This window comes from Gavia stellata, chromosome 7 (assembly GCF_030936135.1).
Source record: "Gavia stellata isolate bGavSte3 chromosome 7, bGavSte3.hap2, whole genome shotgun sequence".
In the NCBI taxonomy this organism is placed as follows: domain Eukaryota; kingdom Metazoa; phylum Chordata; class Aves; order Gaviiformes; family Gaviidae; genus Gavia; species Gavia stellata.
The window spans coordinates 8754663-8776231 of record NC_082600.1 but is presented as its reverse complement, the minus strand read 5'-3'; the positions used below and the strand labels follow the sequence as shown (position 1 = coordinate 8776231).

The 21569-nt window shown below is 44.0% G+C and overlaps 1 protein-coding gene across 1 annotated transcript in view; it reads left to right on the top strand.

The window, feature by feature from the left end:
* Positions 1 to 973: 973 nt before the first annotated feature.
* KCNH5 (potassium voltage-gated channel subfamily H member 5) overlaps positions 974 to 21569 on the top strand; it is a 162211-nt gene continuing 141615 nt past the window's right edge. The window contains exons 1-3 of the mRNA XM_059819622.1: positions 974 to 1046; positions 14355 to 14478; positions 20949 to 21055. Of these exons, the coding sequence (XP_059675605.1) occupies positions 974 to 1046; positions 14355 to 14478; positions 20949 to 21055 (304 nt within the window). The remainder of the gene's footprint in view (positions 1047 to 14354; positions 14479 to 20948; positions 21056 to 21569) is intronic.

Genomic DNA, 21569 nt, shown 5'->3' with positions numbered 1-21569 from the left:
TAGTCCGTAGCAGCACGCAAAATCAGCAGCGGCAGAAGCAATAGGTGGAGAAATTCCTTCCAGGAGTTTACTGTCCATACCTTTAAGAGACACTGTCCGAGTAACGGAAAGGCTGGCGGGAGAAGGGCGGCTGGGTCAAGAGTAGGGAAGAGCTGGCACAGAGATGTGGTGTGGTGTCTCGCTGCACTGACTCATCTGCTCCTTTGGGGCTCCGGCACAGGAGCAACCCGGCAGAGCTGCTCCCCCAATAACATGATAGAAAAGGGGGCTCCAGCCCCAAATCTGCCTCCCCCTCACAGCTGCTCTCACTGGGGGAGGGAGGAATCCTCCCAAAAAATGGTTGATGGCTTGATGCAAGGCTGGCATTTTACACGTTACCTCGCACTTCACGGTTATCATTTGTGGGCAAAATGCAGCCACCTTCCACTCTGCCATACCGCATCCCGTAGCCTGTTTTCCCCGGAACGCAGCCGCTGAGAACACGGCGGTGCTGTCTTAAAAAGCCATTGTACAGTGCAGAGGCAGGGGGCCGGGGGCTTTTGCGTTTGTTTCGCTCAGGGGGACGGGGAAAAACTTCGGAGGGTTTCCCGGAGCGCCCGACTCAGGGCCAGCCGGGGGAGGATGCTCGGCGGGGCACGGCACCGGGCGCGACCCGCAGTGCCGCCGCCGCGCATCCCCGTGCAGCTCCGCTCCCTTCCGCGCGGCTCCGCGCCGCTCCGCCCCCCGCCCCCCGCCCCGTCCCGGCTCCGCGGCGGGGCGGGCGCGCAGGCGCAGGGGGCGCGGGCGGCGGCGCTCGGCGGCGCCGTGCGCGGCGCGGCCCCAGTCCGCGCTGCAGCCGCCGCGGGGGCGCCACTACCATGAGCGGCCGCGGCCGCCCCTGCGCGACTCACGGGCACCGGGCGCACCAGCCGCCGCCGGCCCCCCCACCCCGCCGCCGCCGCGCACCCCCGGCCCCCGAGCCCGGCGCTCCAGGATGCCGGGGGGCAAGAGAGGGCTGGTGGCACCGCAGAACACCTTCCTGGAGAACATTGTCCGGCGCTCAAGCGGTGAGAGATCCCCTCCATCCACCCCGCTGTCCGTCCGTCCGTCCGTCCATCCATCCCTCCGTCCCCGCGGCGGCTCCTCGGGGCGCGGAGCCGCCGCGCCCGCTGCCCCGCTGATGGGTCTGTGCCAAAGCGGTGCCTTCAAGGAACGGGGTCTGCCCGGGGTGAGGGGCTGCCGTGCCCCGCCGGGCTCCGCGGGAGCCTGCCCTCCGCGGTCCTTTCCCTGTCCCCCTCACTTCTTCTTACATCGTTATCGGTACTATGAATTTGTAGCTTTTTTTTTTTTTCGTCTTGTGTGAGCCGCTTCTGAAAATAAGTAGTCATCATTTACATTTCTAATATCCTCTCTGCTCGTCGGGTCATTTTTTTCCTTCTTCTTGTTCTTTAGTTTGCTAATAATTGGGCTCGCAACCGTTTTCATTCAGGGTTTCAAAGTATTTGCAATTCTGTGACACTTTAAAGTCTGTGGGAAAGGTGCCGGGAAAGAGGATGAGAGAGTAACTGTGATTTGGATGGTGGTAATCCTGTGGCTGAGCAAATATGTAAAGAACTGGCTGCAGTTGCTCATCTACAGCTCCTCTGTTAGGTGAATATTCAGCACCCCATGGTCATCAAATTATTCCTTGCTGCTGGAGTTAATTTTACGCTTTCATCCAATACAAAGCACTGTGCTGTATACAGCTCCATTAAAGTTACGACGTGGTTGTAGACCATCTCTGTAGGTGTATTAATGTAGATGCTGCTTTAGGCAAGTCTTGTGCTGGTTACGTTCCTTTTTTACGTAGTCTTTGCGCTGGCACATAACTACTGAAACATGAGTGTTTCTGCAAACAAAGTCCAGTAAGAGACCTTGTCTTTGCATCTGCTAAAAGGTATCTCCTTGGACAGCCCAAGTTTAGGGCGACTGTGCCACGCCAAAGCCCTGCTGTGCCAGTGTGTATCTGGGGACATGAATGGGAAAGGTGGGCAGAGCAGAGCACTGAGGCAAGTTGCCACATGTATTCTTAATCAAGACACTGATGTGAAATCGTGCTGAAAAGTGTTGCCTTCCACCTTTCTATTGCACGATTCTGGATTTACCTCACATTCATACTAATGTGGTCTGGTGTGCTGGCTTGAAGTTGATTTTGATGGCAGGTAGTGAATTAGTGATTCACTGACTTCCACAGGGGCAGGACTGGGATGAGGACCTAGAATTTCTTTCAAAATCTTGTATGTTAAAATACCAGCCTTGTATTAAGCCATCAACCATTTTCTGGGGGGGCTTCCTCCTTCTCCATGTTGCCTGTGTCAGTTCTGTGGTCGGCAGCTGACTCCCTGTTAAGCTCTGTAGCTGCACGATCACTAAGAGCTAGTTTCCCGCAATAGTGAATTTATTTACCAGAATATTAAATGCAAACTTTAATTAATAGGGGTTTATGTAGCACTTTGCCTCTGACCATTTCAAAGTGCTGGGTGGAATTTAATTACACTTCACAGCTCCTTGTGGGAGAGGACACAGAGAGGCATTCCCGACCTGTTCTTAGAACGGTGGTGTAAATGGGGGCTCGGGCCATCACAGTTGTTTTTCCCAAGGTCATGCAGCACGTCGGTGGCAGAGCTGGGAACAGGGTTTGGGATTGCCATGCTTCTCTATCATACTCTAATTAAATCACATGTCCTCCCTGGTGAAAGCTCAGTAAAGCTTTGAGATGTGAAAATCTGGAAAAGCTAAGACACCTTTCAAACATTATACTTTAAAAGCACGTACCCCTCTCCAGTTTTTAACCTGGTCTAATTTGGGACCATAAATGATGCTGATCTGGTCATTCATTCTGCTTTTTCTCTGCCACTGGTGATGCCTAGGCATGATGCTACAGAGGCAAATCTGCCCCATTGGACAACAAAGCGAAAAGTGGATTGGGAATTTGTTTTTGACTCATGTAAGTGGTCAGTGTTGTGCCCTGAAACATGATTTCGTTCTTATTTTTGTCATCCAGGACATAACCTTATTTGTCCTTTATAGAAATAGTAATTTTCATTGGATTCAGCACTGTTTAATCCGAACTTAATGGTATCCAATAGAGCAAATCTGGTTCAAGTATCTCCTGTCTGTGCTCGGTAGAAGGCAAGGATTTGGTCTGCTGCCTGTGTGCTGGGTTTTGTTTTTATACTTGAATTCACCAGTTTCCAAGAGATTTTTCATTGACAAGTTGAGGAACGGGTTGAAGGAAAGACTGACTATTATTTTTTAAAATATATCTTCACCATCCTCAAAAAAAGCCCTTCTATCACCTTTCCTCGTTAGAGAACACTCTCCTTTGAGATTTCTCACACTTGTGCAATCCCATGGCAGTTCTTGACCATAAATCTTTTCTTAACAACCAGGAGAAGGTTTGTAGATAGAGGTAATATCTTCTATTAGGCAACAGGTACAGCCGGAAAAATTAGACAGGTATTTCGGCAGATAGGCTCTTCTTCAGGTGAAGTGGAAGCAGTAGTTTCAAAATGAAATGTAGGTGGAGACAAATTACTCAGAGTTGCCAGAGATGGATCTGAATAACAAAATTTATAGACAAAATTGCAGTAATTTTAAAATGTGGAAATTCACAACTGACACAGTGGGAAAACAGCTTGCAGGCTTGGTGTGGTGGCCAGCCTGGTGTTAAAAGCAATCATATATTCAATTTTCAGCATTATTCAGGCATTTTCAGTGTGAACCTTTCCTTTTCACCCCCACTTTGGCTACAAATCAGGTTAAAATTGCAGGAGAAGTGCTCATGGTGAGTCAGTCATGAGCAAAGCATCAAAGAGCCGAGCAGAAAGGAATGGGGTGGCTGTGGCTCTTCTGCCCTCCCTACGGAGGGGTGGGATTTCTGGGCTGCCCTGCTGGATGTTCCCCTCCTGGCCAACGTGTTTGGGAAAGATGGAGCAACTGCCAAAGGGGGGGTGTCCCGTGTTGTCCCTTTGCCCGGGGCACTTCTCCTTTGGAGGTGACTTTACACCTTGGAGCTTGTGAAGTGTTCCAGAGCAGCAGCATGCTTTGCTTTTTGGACAGCAGCAGGTTGCAGGTGCTTCACAAAGCGTTTGGTGGTGGTCGGTGACCTCTAAACTGGTTTGTGGGTTCTTTGCCCCCGCACCACACCTGAGCTCCACCTGAGGAGGGACAACGTCTGCGGGAAGAAGCGGGGTCTCTCGTTAGATCAACTGCTGTGGTCGGTAAAAAGGGACAAGCCCTCAGGACACACAGACCTATCTTCAGGGTAATCTCAGTGCACTCTCTGCAATCTTTTTTTTTTTTTTTTTCTTTTAAAGCACAGTGAAAATACATTGAGTAAAGGTCTTATTTGAGGCTCACAAAGATTGATACAATCTCGCTACAGCCTTGACTGTGCCCTGGATCTTAAGAACACCAGGTGTTTTGCTGAGCTGAAAGAAGAAGTGTTTTGTGAGAGCACTGGGTTAAATCACATTAGGGTGACTGCCTTTTACTGCCATTAGTATTTTGGACTTTTAATAAGGGCCTTCCTTAGGGCAATGTTCTCTCCGAAGATGTTCTCAGCAGTCTGTGCCTGTTATTGCTAATATTATTGGTTGCCTCTTCAGTGCGTTCAGAGCTGCTGATACTGACCTCGGCTCAGCATCGCGGAGGTGCAATGGGTACAGAAGTGGGCAAGTCTTTAGAGTGGGGCTGGGCTTGGTGGACCTGGCCCACGTGCAGAGCCATCCGGCAAGTTGAGCCACACACACACGGGCAGAGAAATGCATCTGTCTTGCCTGTCCATCTTCACCCTTCACATATTCTAGCAGCAAAAGTGTTAAGCTTGTGTTAATGGCATAATTTGCTTTTATGGTAGAGGATGAGTTTGGAAAAAGGTTAATTCTGGGACTTTGCGACAATATGCCATAAAGAGTGCTAACAGTCTGGAAGAGGGGCTTAATTTAATGAAAGACCATATATAACCTTATCTGTATGATAAGAGTCATCATTATTGGTTTTGTTTCTGTTGCAATAACTCTTAGAAGCTTTCTGGGGAAAATGGGTCTTTCACAAATGTATTTTGACACTTGGGCTGAAATCTTGGCTCCGTAAGGCTTACATGGGAATTTTACATTGAGCCTTAATGAAGCTAGCATTTAATTCCTGGCCTTTTCAGCTTTGTGCCACGTTCCTACAAAGCAGTCCCTTCAGGCAGAGCTTTATGCCCCGCTGGGTCCCTGTGACTTTGGTGGGCGAAAGGCTCAGCCCTGTTTACAGGTGACTGTGTTGTCAAAGCAGGTTACCCAGGAAGGGGCAGGGAAATGAGTGTCACATCTGTAGCGTTAAGACACCTTTTTCATTTTTGTGACACTGGTATTATAGATAAAATAAGTGTCTATTGTCTCTCTGGTCCTTCTTACTAGCCCATGTAGCATACCCGATGTCTCACCAGCGGGGTGACAAAATGGGACATGATACATGTAGGCTTCTCTCCCCTAAATTGAAACAAGCTGCATTTTCATCTGATCCAAATTAAGTTACACATGCTGCAGAGAGAAAGTTCTTTAAAGCAAGTTACTTCAAGTTTACAGGATGTCTGTCATTGGGGATCCTCTGAAAAAAATGGAGACCTCAGCAGTTTCCTAAGTCTTTACATAGACACTATAAACTGTGGGGTGAAAGTTTCCATCCTCCAGTTCACTTGACTGCCGAGAAGTTACTGAAGGGATGACCGAGGAGCTTATGTCATTAGGGCTTTCTTTGGCATTTGAAGACACAGGGTTCCTTTTGCAATTTCTACGACTGCAGGGGGCCTGCTGATACGTAAATCAATGCAAAGGGGATTTTTACACCAAGAAGCATCACTAGATGACATTTGTGAGGAGTTTTGAGTTGCAAGCACCCCACTTCCCTTACTCTTCAAGTTGCTGAACGCAGAAAGATTAAGCATCTCTGACTGCTGCTGAAATCGGGGGAGTTTTACATGGTCTAAAATTTTTTGTGTGTGGTTTTTAGAAAAAAAACAACCCCTGGTTATGGCCGCTCTATATAATTGTATTAATTTAGAAACCCAAATAATGCTGTAGCTACAGGAACAGCTGGATTTCCTTGAGGTCTGATCAGCTGCTTTGTAAATTGTGGGTCTTCTCTTTCTGATATTTCTTTCCGTGCATGTCGCAGGCGGTGGGATGGGGCGGTGGGAGAGACGTTGTTCTCTTCTGGGGGAGGCTTGAGCGCTGCTGAGCACTTGCCACGAGAGGTCACTGCAAGAGCTGTTGCATTCCCAGGTTAATGCTTAAACCTGAGAGAGAAGAGAAAAATGAAATTATTGATTTTTTTTTTTTTATTTTTTTTTAGAGTAAACATCCCAGTTTTTTATTGCTGTTGAAAGAAGTATACAGCCAAAGCATAATGTCAGGAAGTTGAGCGAGCTGTGGAAGTTTATTTAATTAGCCTGTTTAGCAGGGTACTGTTCGGTGGTTAACCAGGATTTTAAGTTATTCTGGAAAGCTAGGGGAATAGTATTTAATAGCATTTTCTGGTTTGATAAAATTGAGTAATAGAAGGCGATTTTGGAGTTAGCATTCTAATGACCTGTTTTTCAGAAAAAAAAGTCTGATCCTTGTTTCATTAGCACACTCAGTGACTGGCTCTTTTAAATACCAAGCCCTGGGTATCCCAGATAGCCAGGGCCCGATCCTGCACCCACACATGGCAGCGGGAGGGAGTCCGGCTGCTGGCTTGTGAATGGCCCCTTCGGAGACTGGCCTGAAGCAACACCTCGGTACTGGGCTGGGATTCGTCCTGTTGATAGTTTTGCTTCAGCCACTTGCACAAAGAGGGGAGCACGGGAGAGGCAGAGGATTCTCTGCCAAAACAGGTTTTTTGAGATAGAGCCAGGCTCTGGGAAATCGCAGCCAGGACTAGCTTTGGGCTGAGTGTTTGCAAGAGGAGCCCCCGTGTCTGAACAACTACTGTTACCAGAATTTTCTCATCTGGGAATGTGAAACAAGCACTCTTGTTTGTATAAAGCTAGAAATCCGATTTTTGGTTGCTCCCCGAGGGTGCCTGTGTGCCTTTAGTGAGAGCTACAGTGTGCTCCCATTTAAATTTAGTCTTGCTACATCTATGTTGTGTTCTGCATAATTTTAAGAGAGAACGGATTCAGCGGTGGCATTTAGAAGATAACTGGCATAGGTGAGGATTAGTTTAACTCCAGGATAAATGAATGTGTGTGCGAGAACCTGTGATCAAAATTGAATGAAATGTCATTTTGTGAGCGGCTCATAGGGACGCTCTCTTGCCCTTATTGACTCAGAACTCTTTCTGGAGTCAATGAAGTTGTGCCACAGTAAAGGCAGGGGACTGTGCTGTTTGTGGGCTTTCACATTCAGAATGATTAAAGTTAATTTTTTAAGTTTTCAGGAGGTAAATTCCAGGTAGACTCTAATCTTTCTTCTTGAGCTCGCTTGCTAAATTGCTGAAAGCTGCTGTGTTCCCAGCTAAGTGACTTAGATGTGGATTTAATATTTCAGCCAATGCTGGATTATTTATCGTTTGTTTCATTTGAGGAGCACTTATTTGGGGCAGGAAATAGATCATTTTAGCATAGTTGGTATGGTGGCATCTTGCTCTGGGTTTAGCCTTCCTTGCCTTTCCATAATATGAGTATTAAATAAAAACAACACTGATACAGAAAGGTGACGTAAAGAGTTAGTCCTTTGAGATACTTTTTTTTTCAGGCAAGCAACGCTTAATGCGCTGGATAAATTGGATGACACTGATGTTTTGCATGTTTTAAAGACACCGGGGAAATAATAGCTTTGTTAGAAAACAGCGATGTGGTTTTATAGTAAGGAGTACAGAGTGCTGATGGAGGTTGCGGCTTCAAGCACAGCGGTTCGTCTGCAGCCGAGCCCAGAGCTGGAGGGATGTTGGTGCCTGTTGAGGCTGATTTCAGAGGGCAGTGCCCTCCAAAGGGGTTCAGGGTTTTCTGTTGTATTCTGTGGGGATGCAGTACGTCTTGAGCATGTGGTTGGAATTACTCTAAACAGCACCAGTAGAAATATGTATTATCAGGGCCAAGACTTGCTCAGGAGTGCTAAAAGAAAATAAAAACTGAGAACACTTTTTTAGGACCTCCCTCCCCAACACACATACAGAAGAGCCCCACGAATTTTCCAAGATGGTCTAAACAAGACTGCAGCAATATGCTGACACTGTGTAGTTATGAGGAGAGTTAGCTGACAGCCGTTTAAATGGATTGGGGCTTTTATAAGACAGCATTAGCAAAAAAGGCAAATTCTAGACATTTCACAGACCCTGTCAGGACCAGGCTGCATTTGCTCTGCAATGGAAGGGCGGTAATTCTGAAGGACAGCTCGGTGTAAAGTTGCTTGAGTTAAGAGTTTATTCATAGATGGAAGCACTGCTCCTTTTTATTATTATAATAATTATTGTTACTTGTGTTCTGCTATTGCTTCATTTTTTAAAAACATCTTTTCAATGGTGACTTTTCTAAAAAAGATTAGTTGCCTGATTTCTTGGGATGAGATGGAATTCCGAAACGGTGATTTAAACAATTTTGGTTACAAGTGGTACCCAAGCATTCCTGAGAAAAGATGGTTAGAGACAACGTTTCTCACTTGGCTAAGCATATCTCCTGGAATGATTTAGCTGTTCTTGCTCTCCCGTGATTACATAACATGAATTTTACACTGCTTTGGGCATTTTGTTGGCTAAAAAGAATTGCTTGCACACCGTGTTTTTTTTTTTTTAACAAAACAAGGCTCAGTGCTGTCTTGAGTATTAGCTACTGCGAGATAGAGTAAGATTAAAGGCGTGCTGCTCTACAGCACAGGCTGCCTTTATACAAAAGAGCCTTTTTACAAAATAGAAGCACAGCAACTGCAAACACGGTGCCTTTAACAATTGTTTTCCTCAATTGTGTTTTCCAACCTGAAATTTTGCTAACTGTATGCCTCTAATACTCCAATTCCATGCCATCGGTATTAAACCTTGTAAATAGGAGAGTTGTATTAGCTAATAAAAAGCCTGCTGACTTCCTAAGAGAAATCCAGCAACCCTGAGACAGGCGAGTCTGCTGGCTGAGCCCTGCTTCCCCACTTTCTTGTAGACAGGCACTGGTGTTTAGATGGGTCTAGTGAAAGAACTTACTTACACAACCTACAGATTTGTGATTTGGGCTCTCTACAATACATTAGAAAGGGGGATGGGTGGAGAACATGATTGGTGGAGGCAGCAACATCAAGACAAGCTTAGAAATAATAAAAATTGACTTTTATCTCTACGGAAATGGGAAGCGGAAATGCATTTTCAGTGCATCAGAGAAATCCAAGCAAGGGTGAATGCGTTACCAGACATTTCAGGCTAATCATCATGCAAGTTTTGAAGTTAGCTGCATGTTAATGTTTTCAGAGTACGAGAGATCACCGCATGGTAATCTGGATCACAGTTGCATAGAGTTTCATGCACTGGATCAGACCACTGGTCTGTCAGATTGACTGTCCTGCTTTCAGCAATGGCCAATGTCTAGTGGACCAGGGGAGAGGTTCCTAGCCTCCATAGTAAAACACTTGTGAGATTGGGTGCTGCTGTACGTAGAGAGAGAAGACTTTCCTTTCTGGGCTGCAGCAGAGATACTGCACAAGTTTTAGTTACCAGTGTCTTACTGCAGAATGCGAGCTGTATTTAGGCATTGCCATCTGTAACTTTGGCTATCCTTGGCAATCCCTGTTGTGATACTATTCTTTCAGTGAAGTGGTAGTATACTTAAAAACTGAGTAAATTCAGGTGTTCTGGTGTAGGCGTAGCGGCTGAATTCGATGTGGTCCAGTTATTAGTAGCTAAACTCTGTTAAGAAATACTTATCCTTGAGAATACCTCCAATAAAATATATATTCTTTAAAAAAACTAGCTTGCAGATTATAGCTCTTGTGTATTGACTTCAACAGGAAGACAGCTGTGGAGATACCACTTCTGGTGTCCTTGCTAGGCCCATCACCCTGCAATTTGCAGACCCTTTGTTGGCTTCTTCTCTCTTTCTTTTGAAGAAGGCGCAAAACACCAGTCTTAGCTGTTGAAGACTAGAGCAGGCAAGGAGAGCTTGCCTCTCCCATGAAGGGAGTCTGAGCCTGGGTCAGTCTTGCAGAAGGCATCTGCCCATGCTTTAGAAAAGACTGATTGTGTAAAAGCCCTTTGGCTCACTCCAAAAAAGTTCTTTGGTATGAACTAACCAAGGTGGGGTGTGGGCCATAAGGGGAAGGGGAGGACCAGGAGTGAACCTGGGATTTAAAGGTGGAGGTGCACGCAGTGCTTGCCTGCAGCAATGCCGGCGGGGCACGTCCCTGGGCTGCCATCGGGTGACTGGCTGTGGTCTGGGTGCGTTTCCTCCCTGTTGCGTGCAATGAGGATGGCTGTATCTCAGGAAGGAGCAAGTTAGTTGGCAGCCTGTAGGCAAGTCTGTAGCACGCTTGTCTTTCGCTATACCTGATCTGCTTGAATGAAGACATGGCTTGTGCTAAGAGGCTGCTATGGGACTTCACCACAGAGTCACCGCAGCAGGGCACAGGGGGACATCAAGGTGCCCTGGCTGAGCGTCCTTGCTTGGGAGCTGCTGGCAAAGGAGGCCAGGAGGAACATGCAGCCAGTTGTGTTTGGAAGGGAACAGACTCGTCTTTGGTGTTAGGCTGCCCTATGGCAACTGGAAATGGAGAGGAAATGAGGTTTTTCCAAGCCTTGTCTCTTACACCAGGTTCAAGCAGCCAGCTGGAAATCAAACAGAGTGGAATTTGCCATAGTCAGACTGATGGAAATCTTAACCCAAGACACAGCTGTGGTTGACCTTTCTTAACAAGGAAACCATGTTAACTTTCCGTATAGAAATATGGAAGTCAGGCATGCAGATGGATTTAGTCCAGGACTGGCTGTTAGGACCCAACCTCAGGGGAGGTAACTGCAGAAGTGGACTTTCATGAGTGGTTAGTTGTGATGATGTGATATAAAGGAGGCTCTTCTCCAACTGCACAAAACTCCTAGAAACACTAAGGTGGTATTCTCTACTAAGGAGTCTCTGTTGACCAAGGTTAGGCTCCAAAAGGGAGACATGTTAGAGAATATACAAGGAGTCACAGCAGAGGACTCAAAGCAAAAACTCCTCTGTGTCCCTTTGCACTCTGCAATTTTAAGAAATTATGGCCAAAAAAAGAGGTTCTCTCAAAGTGTCCTGTCATCCAGTACGCAGTTTGGGTGTGTACAGCGGGGTATGGACTGGCTAATGTAGAGTTAAATCTGCCTGGAGTTTTGATCTGGAGAAATTGTAGAAATAGAGAAGAATTAGTATGTGTCTTGGCTGGAGGAAATAACATGACTGCTGATAAAATGTAGGGTAGGCATGGAGTCCTGTGGGTGCTGAGACTTGGGTACACAATAAAACCCAAGAGTCAGATGCTGACCTGTTCGTTCTTCCTTAAATTTTATCAAGCTGCTCACTGAGCAGCGGCATTAATGAAACATGGATTCCCATGGCTTTGTGCCCGCAGTTAGATTCTTTGGTCTCTAACAAGATGCAAACATCGATTCAAGATTTTTCTTCAGTTGGAATAAGACACACACGTACATATTCACGTGCTGAGCATGGATGAATAAGCCTTATTTGCTTAGGAGACGAGTAAAAAGGAAGTCAATTAAGTAAAGGAAAATTCATGGGGACAAAAGAAAACATTTTCTAATATCTGGTCAAGTTTCTAGTACATACAGCATATATCTGATCTAACCTTACAAATACTAGTATCTACGAAGGTACTTCTAGTGTCTTTTTTTTTCTAATTTTATGGGATTTTTTTTCTAACTATCAATAGTTTGGCTTTTATGTTTTGTTCCCTCCCAAGTTTCTGGTGGATTTGATGAGTTTAGTGAATGCCTTATCAAGTACTTTGAGACCCTCAGGTGTAAAGAAGTATAAAATCCACAGAAGACAACCATTAAATGCTGTATGTCGGCTGCTGGCTGCAACACATATCTTCTGCTGTGTATTCTGTGTCTTGAAACAGTTACGTGATGGAAATACACAATCAAGATTATGTCTGTTGGACAGGGAGGCTTTGAAGCAGGGTTATCTGCTTTTGGACTGTGGTCTTCTGGGGAGCACCCAGATGTGCACAGCACTCATGAGCGAGTTTGGTATTGCAGTCTCTCGTCGCCTGGGTTGTGCCCGTTATTTCTAGATATGTGAGCAAAACTTTGGCGAAAGATAATCCTGTAAAGAAATCTCTTTCCAAATCTAACCAGAGGACTTCTAATATTGGTTGCTTCCCTGTGGGATGGGAAATTAAGAATTGCGTATGCTCCCATCCTCTCCGGCTGCTGGGGTGCGGTGGTGGTAGGGTGGCCACCACGGGGGGAGCCCGGCGGGTTTAGGGGCTCGTGGTGTCTCCCTGTTTCCAAACTGGAGGAGATGCAATGTGTTGGGAGGACACCAGTGCAGTGGGATGAGCTCCAGCGAACCCTTGGTTTCCTGTGTTATGTTCTGCATTGTGCTGAGGAAGGGTGGGCTGAGTCCCCGGTGCAGAAAGGGCTGCGGAAAGCCAGGGAGATTTTATGTAATGCTCAGGCTTTCCTCCGTGTCTCTTGCTGCTTGTAGTGAGGGCATCTCCTTTCGGGTAGGAAAGCAAATTTTTAAAGTTGGCATTTAGGCTTAAGAATATTTGCAATGGATTCAAGCAAATTCTTTGAGTTTTAAAGTGTTAGATTTCACAAAATCTAAACTTCTATTTCTGACACTGGCTGGCTTTTAAATATTTTTTTAATCTGCTTTTCTATAAAAAATCCAACAGTCTGCAGATTATTTTTTCCAAATTCATGCTTATAAATAAAAAAGAAAGAAATACTATTTTTTTTCAGTACACTTTCCTTGTTCGACAGAATAATGTTTGAATAATGTACGATCCAGTCGCAGTTGTAAATACTCTAAGGGTGTGCGTAGCTCATGCAAACCCGGTGTCACTTTTATGTGAAAATGAATGTGTGCACCTGAGTATATGACGTCTGTAAGTAATTGGCATAACCATTCTTTGGCTATTATGAGGAAAATTTGTAAAAATCTCCTTAATTTTTTTTTTCCCCACAAGAACTGCTCGAAGGAACGTTTCCAATAATTTCTATACAGCAGTGATTGTTAATAGTTATATTTTAATAGCTTTTTAGCATCAATGAATGGGACCAGTGAGTTCCATAGCTGCAGTCAAAATGAAATTGAAAACTAACAGTAAAAAGAAAACTCTGAAGATCATCACAGACTATAATTTGAGAACCTCTACTAAGTAAGAATATTATTTCTTAAACAAAATTAGGAATGTTTACCATGTCGATAAACATAAAATGGGTGTTGCCTTCCTTGGAAACGCCTTGCTAAAAGCAGGGATGGAAGAATCTTTCCAAACTAGTGAATAAAACTATTTTAGGGCTAACTTATAGTGTGTTGGTGCCAGTCCATGCGTGTAAACCGTGGGCACTGACTGAAAGAACAGATAACTGAAGCGATATTTAAACCTGAGTTCAGCCTCCTAGAAATACTCCCTGCCCATATTTTTTATTTACAGCAATGCATGCATGTTACTAGGATGAGCCAAACCCACCTATTTGCATTTTTAATAGACTGCCACTGAAATACAATACCTGTTCTGTGTTATTTCAACGTGTAAGTTCTTTTAGCACTCATCAGCTCCCTGACCATGCTGAATTTCCATGCGGGTTACTTAATACTTGCACTCCCAGGCGTGATATGGCTCGTGCTGTCCCAGGGGAGGTGGTGGGCACATCTCACCCCTCCCCGGTGGCTCCTGGTGCTCTCTGTCCCTCATCCCAGGGATGCTGGCTGTGTCCCGCAAAACAGGCTGGGACCTGCCAGGAGGAAAAATGTACTTCTCTTAAGCAAGAGAGTTGTCACCAGCATTGGGCACACATAGCGTTCAGCATTTAAAACTCAGCTTGCAAGTTAATTTAAGGTTGATTTCAAGATACATATAAAATGAAAATCAAACGTGATGCCTTGCCCAGATGTTGTGACTAAATGAATCCTTTCTAAATTCTTAAAGTATTGGTGCTCATATCAGTATTTTCGGGTGCAAGAAGCTACTTACGTTACTAGGAGTTGTCCTGTTTCACCATGGTTTCTTTTCTGATGCCCATTTTGATTGGGGTTCCCTCTGAAATTTCACGGTAGAAGTTACCATCATGAATAACTCCGCATCTGCTGTGTAACACGGGGAGGATTTAAATGTACTTTGCCACTGACACCAGCCCTTTCTCTCTTTCTCTCTTTCTCTTTTCAGAATCCAGTTTTTTGCTGGGAAATGCCCAGATTGTGGACTGGCCCGTAGTTTATAGTAATGACGGTTTTTGTAAACTCTCTGGATATCATCGAGCTGACGTCATGCAGAAGAGTAGCACGTGCAGGTATGCCGACTGTCTGTTCATTGCCACTCGATGCACTTTCGAAATTATAATCTGCTAGGAAGAACAATGAGGTTTTGGAAAAAGGATTGATGTACAAAAAGCATTGTTCCGCAGAAATTAAAGTATTGAAACAGGCTTTAAATGAATTAAACCAGCAACTTACTCAGGACATGGTAAAGCACTTTGAAATTTATCCTGCCTAATATCAGTATGAATGTGCTCTAGCTAATGATCCAATAAAGAAAGTGGGAGTTTAGGTAGTATATTTCAAAGTCTCTTTTTTTACTAGATTTTTGTTGATTCTCCTGTTATCATGCCAGGAGGCAGTGGGCTATTCTGTAGCCCATCTTGGTCCCTGTTATTACGCACACACAGAGAACACAGTAATTTGCAAACTGCATCTTTATTCCCGAGAGAGTGATTAAGCTGATGATATATTTACTCTAAGCATTGCAGCTTTATGGCTTTTTCCTTTTGTTGGTGGTCTTTCAGGAGCGGGCAGCTGTGATTTATGGTTAGACATGCATCTGCGCCGTGTCTGCTGCATCCTTTAAAAGGAGATGCTTTGGGGAAAGACTAAATCCCTAATGCATGTGCATGTGCGTGTGTGCGTAAGCAAAGTAAACGAGGGACAGAGGCAATAAGGAATGGCTGAGATACAAGTTTGTTTAGGTTTTCCCTTTATGCATTCAGGGAGCGACCAACTCCAGGGCGCTGGGAGGAGGGGGCTGCATATGTACAGCGATGATTTTTGGGAGACGGGTGCTGCCAGACACTGATCATTGGCTGATGCTTCAGCTGGCAGGAGCAGGGCGGGCAGCGAGCCTGTCCTCGGATGTCAGTCATTGCTTACTCCAAAAAGCAACATGTGCTGACGTGTGGTCGCTGCTCTCATCTGCCGAGAAGGGGAGGAAGCCTTGGGGGTCCAGGGTTGCTCTGTGCAGCCAGGTGTCCTCTAATGGGTGATGGAGAAGAGATGGGCACGTGCTGCTGAAATGAAATATTCGTTCACACAGTAGCACAGAGTCGATACACTCAGTGGGGCTGAAGGAAACATCCTTATCACAGCCGTCCCAGATATACATCCATGCTTTCTCCTTTGCTCTCTGCTATCCTGTATAGTGCACTGTATGTTTGCTGTGAGCCAGCACATTTACAGTCTGTGCATGTTCAAATAATTACAAATATAGAACGGGATTGTAGGAAAATGTTGAGGAAGTGAAGGTTTAGCCATACCTCTCTGATAATGACTCCCCTGTGCCTCAAATACTGAGGGGACCAAAAGGTTTATTCCATCTGAGTGCTTTTTGTGAATGTGATGGGCTCTAGTTACCATTTGTAAGGATCCTGTTTTGACCACGTTCAAGTAAGTCGTACAGGTGAATCATACAGATGCAATTCAAGGAGGAATTATTGTGGAAAATGGAGTTGGTAGCAAAGATTTTTTTTTCTTTAATCTTTATTCTATACATCGACCTCTGGATTTTGGAGAGGCCCCTCTACACTCAAAGCATGGCTAGTACTTCTTTTGTGTCTGGGTCTTAGCTGGCAGAGTTATATATGCAGTGTGATGCTTCCTGCTTCTTAGGAGACATCTCAGTCTTTCCAGATTAAAGGAGAGCTGGAGAGGTTTTCAGCATGGTCTGACGTGGAATGTGTAGCCTTCCAGAGCAGTGTCTTTGGAGCTGCTCTCTAATGAAGAGCTGTGCAGCTGTATGGAATGGAAAAGAGTCTTGAAGGCCCATGGTGCCTGCTTAGGCTTACTCAGTAGAGTGTCATCGGAGGTTTTTTGATATCTGGGGCTATTATTTACATTATTTTCTGAGTCAGGCTCTTAGTCCAGATTTGCTATGTTATGCCCAGATTATGTTACATTATACATAAAAATTGCTTTATATATTATGTTTGCTTTACTGTTCTAAGGTAAGTGCTCTGGGATAAGAGTGCCATGGTGCCACACCTTTATTGCAGGTTTTGGAAGGGTTTGTTTTTACAATTTTTTACTGCCAAAAATCCACCTGAAGTAAAATACACAGATACAAACAATGTAAATCTAGCCCCTAATTTGAGTTATTGTTACTGATCATGACTGTGATAAAGGACAATTTATAAATTCTGAAATATTTGGTCAGTTTACCCCTACCTATACGGTATAGTGCCTTCAAATCAGCTTTCGCCCATGTTTTTCTCCTGGGTAGTCTATATGCTCTTTCTATCTGTCCTACCTCACACCCTACATTGGGGCTGCTTGTAAGTCATCATTATATTCAATCTCAGGTGGTCTTGGCTGATACTGATCACAGGAGGGGTGTATAAACTGAAGGTATTGGAGGTGCAAGTGATTTTTGTTCTAGCTCTGGCAATGAGTTAGTCCTGTGACAAGCTGGTAATCCTTTGATTTTGCACTTCTCTCATCTTTTTAATCAGCAACAATGTGCCCATTGGCAGGAAAATCACTTAGTACAAGTGCCAGTCTCCCTAGTTTCATGGGCACTATATAAAGTTGTATATACACGGGCACAGTGTACACAGCGGTCAGGCCACGTGAATATTGTATGATGGGAATCAATTGTGTTCTTTCTGGGTGCACATGGCACCCAAATTGCATGTGTAGCTGGGGCTGATACGTAGAATAATTGGTATAAATGAGTGCTAAAATGCACAGGATTTTTAGGTGGAAGAACTTGTGTGTTGGTGAAGCGTTGCTGTGCCAGTTGAAAAGGAGCTGACACTCCAGGAGGAACAGGGCATCTGCAATTGTGACACCTCTAACCTTCAATTAACCATGCAAAAAGAGATCAACCAGTGTGCAGGAAAACCACTTGTTTCATGCCCAGTTGCCCACTGTCATGACAATGTATGTCTTCATGAATACGTTGAAAGAATAAACAGTTATAAAACATTAAACCCCAGTTTAATGTTGCAAGTAATATCAGTGGTTTCTAGTATTGTTGCTTATCAGTTAAGCTCTGTGTTCTCATCAAGCCTTCGGAAGAGCAGGCACCCTTTGAGTGGCTGCTTAGTAGACCTGCCCTGGCATTTTGCACTTGGCATTTGCTCCAGGCTTTGCTTTGCTTACCCTTCCTTGCACCTGAGAGCCTTGCGATGAGTTAGGAGTAGCTGGTTGCTGGTTGTGTTTTCAAAGAGGAAACCTGCTCTTAGGCCCTGTTTGTGTGCTGCCTTCCAGCTGTACAGGGTGATGGAATTGGATCTCCTTGCTGAAGCGGTTGTTTACAGGTAGCGTTTCCACCGAAACACTTGCAGCGCTCCTGTCAGCATCTCTGCTCTCCCTTGTTTTGATTTACTGCCATTACAAGTGGGATTAAAAAAAGTCTGCGAGTGAAATCCTGGCTCCAGTGAAGCTAGTGGCAAAATTCCCACCGTGTTCAAAGAAATGGGATTTTGTATGGTGGGTACAGCGTGCTGGACTTGGAAAAAAGATAGATTTGATACTGGGGTGTCATCTCCATGACCTGATTTTTGTGTATGTGAGAAGGCCTCCTTGCACTGCCAAAGGTGCTCAGCAAGGTTTCTTTGCACACACCAGTGGGACCCAGGGAGCTGCACCGTTTCTCCTTAGAAATGGTACCTGCTTTTTAACTTGCGAAGTTTTGAAGCCATTGATGTGTATCTGTATTTGCTGTTCCTCCTGGGTAGATGTTTGTCCATTGTAATTGATGCCTTTTCATCCAACACTTTTGGATGAGAGCTGTAAATTGGATGCAGGTTCATATACCTTCTATGCTTCACCTGTCCTCTATCCTGGATAATTCCTCACAAACAGCTATTGAATACCGCCCTGGCATGTGCTGCAGACCTGGAGCTATTCTGATGCCACTGCTCCGGATCCTGACAAAGGACAGAAGAGCACGGTACAAAGCTTCAGATGGGACTTTTCTGTGCCAAGGGATGCTTTCAAAGGGAGGGGGCAGCCCAGGCATCTTAAATGACAAATGGTCTGTTTCAGAGACAGGGAAATTATCTAAGATTGTGCCTTTCTCTGAGTATTTCAGTAAGTCTTGTTTCTCTTTGATAAGTCTGTTTTCTAGGTAGTAAGATTCCCAGTAGCAGGGTGGTTTTGATATTTATGTCTTGTACAGTTTGCACTGAAGGCACTCGACAAGCACTAAATAACAAAAAACAGGAGGCAGAAAAAGACAGAGTGATTGACTGAAGAAGTAGGAGTCCTTCCATGTGTACAAAATAGGACAGACAAATTAAACCTGTGGTAAGCAAAGATCTTATATAACTTATACAGTGAGTGGCTCTGAGGTTTCTTTGGTGCTGTTAAAAATCGCCTGCTGAAAAACATTTTTGTTATTCCACAAGCCTTTAAAATGTCTCTTTGATATGTGAAAATAATTTAAGATTTGAGTATTACAGGTTTACTGCAATAATAAGCTGCCTTTAATTTAAAACATAAAGTTGATTGATTGTATTCAGCAGCGCTAACTGGTATCGTCCACCACTCAGAACGCCAAGTACTATTTGTCATTGTAACACTAATTAATGATGACTTTCTGTATTATAAGCCATGTAAAGCCAAACACTTTAACAAATTCTTGTTATTTTTTCCTTCAGGTCTAAGAGAAACATTGTTTTAAATCTCAAGAAAACAAAAAAGAGAATTCAATTGCACAACAGGCTGTGTGAAAACTACCAGCTCTTATTTTGTCTTGCAGACAGGAGAGCGATCTGCTTTATTTCAGTGCATTAAAAAATGCATAGATTAGAAAAAAAAAAATCCAACTCTTTTTGTTGTCATCTCACATATAAACATATAAAGGGTTACCAGCTGAACTTGGGAAAGACAGGCAGGTCATTTGAAAATGAGCAGTAGGCTGTGTTTTGCATTTCCTAAAGGCGGCCGTGTATGTTAATAATAAGCAGTACTTTAACGAAGCCTTGTGCCCTGGTAAAACCATTTCCTGATGTCAGTCGCCGTAGTGGCGTCTGCATTACAGTGCTGTCCCAATGGTAACAGTTATGACATGTCATTTATCAATAGTTCTCCTTGTGTTACCAGTGAAGAAGCGCCTGTAGTGACATACAGATGTTGTAGTTACTCTGATGCTCCGCGTCTGCCTCCATCACCCGTGCTGGGCAGCACCTTATTCTGGGAGCAGCCCCATTACCTCCCTTGGTTGGCTGTGTAAAGAAAAGATTCATGGTCTGGCCTTCATTGAGTATTTTAATGCTTGCCGAGTCACTAACCACTATGCTGTTTTATTGTTTCTTTCAGAACAGTAGACATAAAATAAATGTTTATTGAACCTTTGGAGATCTGATGATCAATAAAAGAGAAGCTGCATTGAAACCACAGAGGCACTGATAGCTTTTCTTTTCTCTTTCATATTCTCAGGGTTGTCTATTGCAGGTTTCAGCTGAAGCTCAAACTGTTTGTGAACAAAGAAAATGGAAAAAAAAAAAAAAGTCTGATCAATTAAAAGTATATTCATCCAAGTGTCTGAGAGCTTTTATCCCATGTTCCATTTTCCTTCAGTTCTGTAATTGGGAATTTGCCCAGAGTGGTCTTTGCTTATTTTTAATCCAGGAAAGAATGACAATAAAAGCCTGGCTGTTTCTTTACAAAGGCTTTCAAAAGTAAGGTCAGGGGGTTGGGTTTGCTTACACCAGCTGAAAGTCTGACCTGGAAAAGAATGCAAAGATGAGATGGTCAAGTGGCAAGAAATAGCAGAGTTAAAAATACTTTTTTATATTCTCAGTCTGGAGAGAGTCTCCAAAAGCATTTTAATGTTTCCGTATTTTCACTGAAATATTAAAGAAATGCAGTATACAATAAGGAAAATGAGGGTGGTTATGACGGGTAGTAGTGCAGATGTAGCTGCACTGAGACAACTCATACACTTGCTTTCTGTACTGAATTTTCAGAGAATTACAGTCATCACTACTTACTGGTTAAATCCTCCCTCCTTTTGTAATTGGTATTTAATAAAAGGATTCCAATTGTCTTATTGTCCCAGATGCATCTCGACAAGATTAAGTTCGTAGCCATCGATTCAGCCAACAGCCTTTACCTGTACTAGCTTCCATTCCTCCTCCAGAAGCCTTTTCAAGAGGATTGAACAAAATTTGGGAGGTTTTAGAGGTTTTGTTCAGTTTTCTCTGTTTTGACAGCAATATTTTCGTGGCCTGCAGCTGTGGCAGTAATGGTTTTATAGGCAATCAGCTCTTTTTCTAACCATATATCCTTAAAGATATGCTCAGAAAAGCACTTAAAGAAATGTTACAGTAGATTTATTTGATGTCATTTACAGTAAAAAGGTGGTCATGTTTACTCACTATTGTAGGTTTCCTTGTGACACTCAAAATATTTAAGTGAAGTGTAAATCATAATTAAACTTTGGTAAATGACAGTTAATAGCATCTCCAATGCTTATACTGTTTAAGGTGACTGTAACAAAGTCATTGCTTGTCTAGAAAAAAAAGAAATGTTTTTTCTTTTTCAGTTTTATGTATGGTGAACTGACAGACAAGAAGACCATTGAAAAAGTCAGACAGACTTTCGACAACTATGAGTCAAACTGCTTTGAAATTCTCCTCTACAAGAAAAACAGTATGTATCTATTTGTGCATGGTGTTGGGAGTGATAATGCATATTTAAAGTATATAACAGACTAAAATAAATTTTCATTTCGACATATGGGTAAATTTGGGGCAAGATTTGGAGAAGAAATGGGTATTTTGGTCGCCACAGCTTAAGAAAAGAGCTCTTTTTTCAGGACGAGTGTTCAGATTGCCAAGAATAGTTGTTCCCTGCTGTCTCTAGTCTGACTCCTTCTTTCCAAAATATATTTAGTTTTGAGGATTGTTTCCCTGAAGGGAAACTGACTGGGTTAAGTGAAAAGAGATCCTGCATGAGGTTCCCCCACATCCCTCAGGAAACACCCCCATGTCTCCACAAGTGAGAACCCAGACCCTGGTTGGCGTGAGTGGATGCTCGCAGCAGTGCCTCTGCGGTGTGTAAATCAAGACGTATGAGCTCTAGTGAGAGTACCAAATTTGGTGCATAACCCAGGGATTAATTAGAAAACCAGGGAACTTTGTAACTTAATGAGATGTAGGACCTA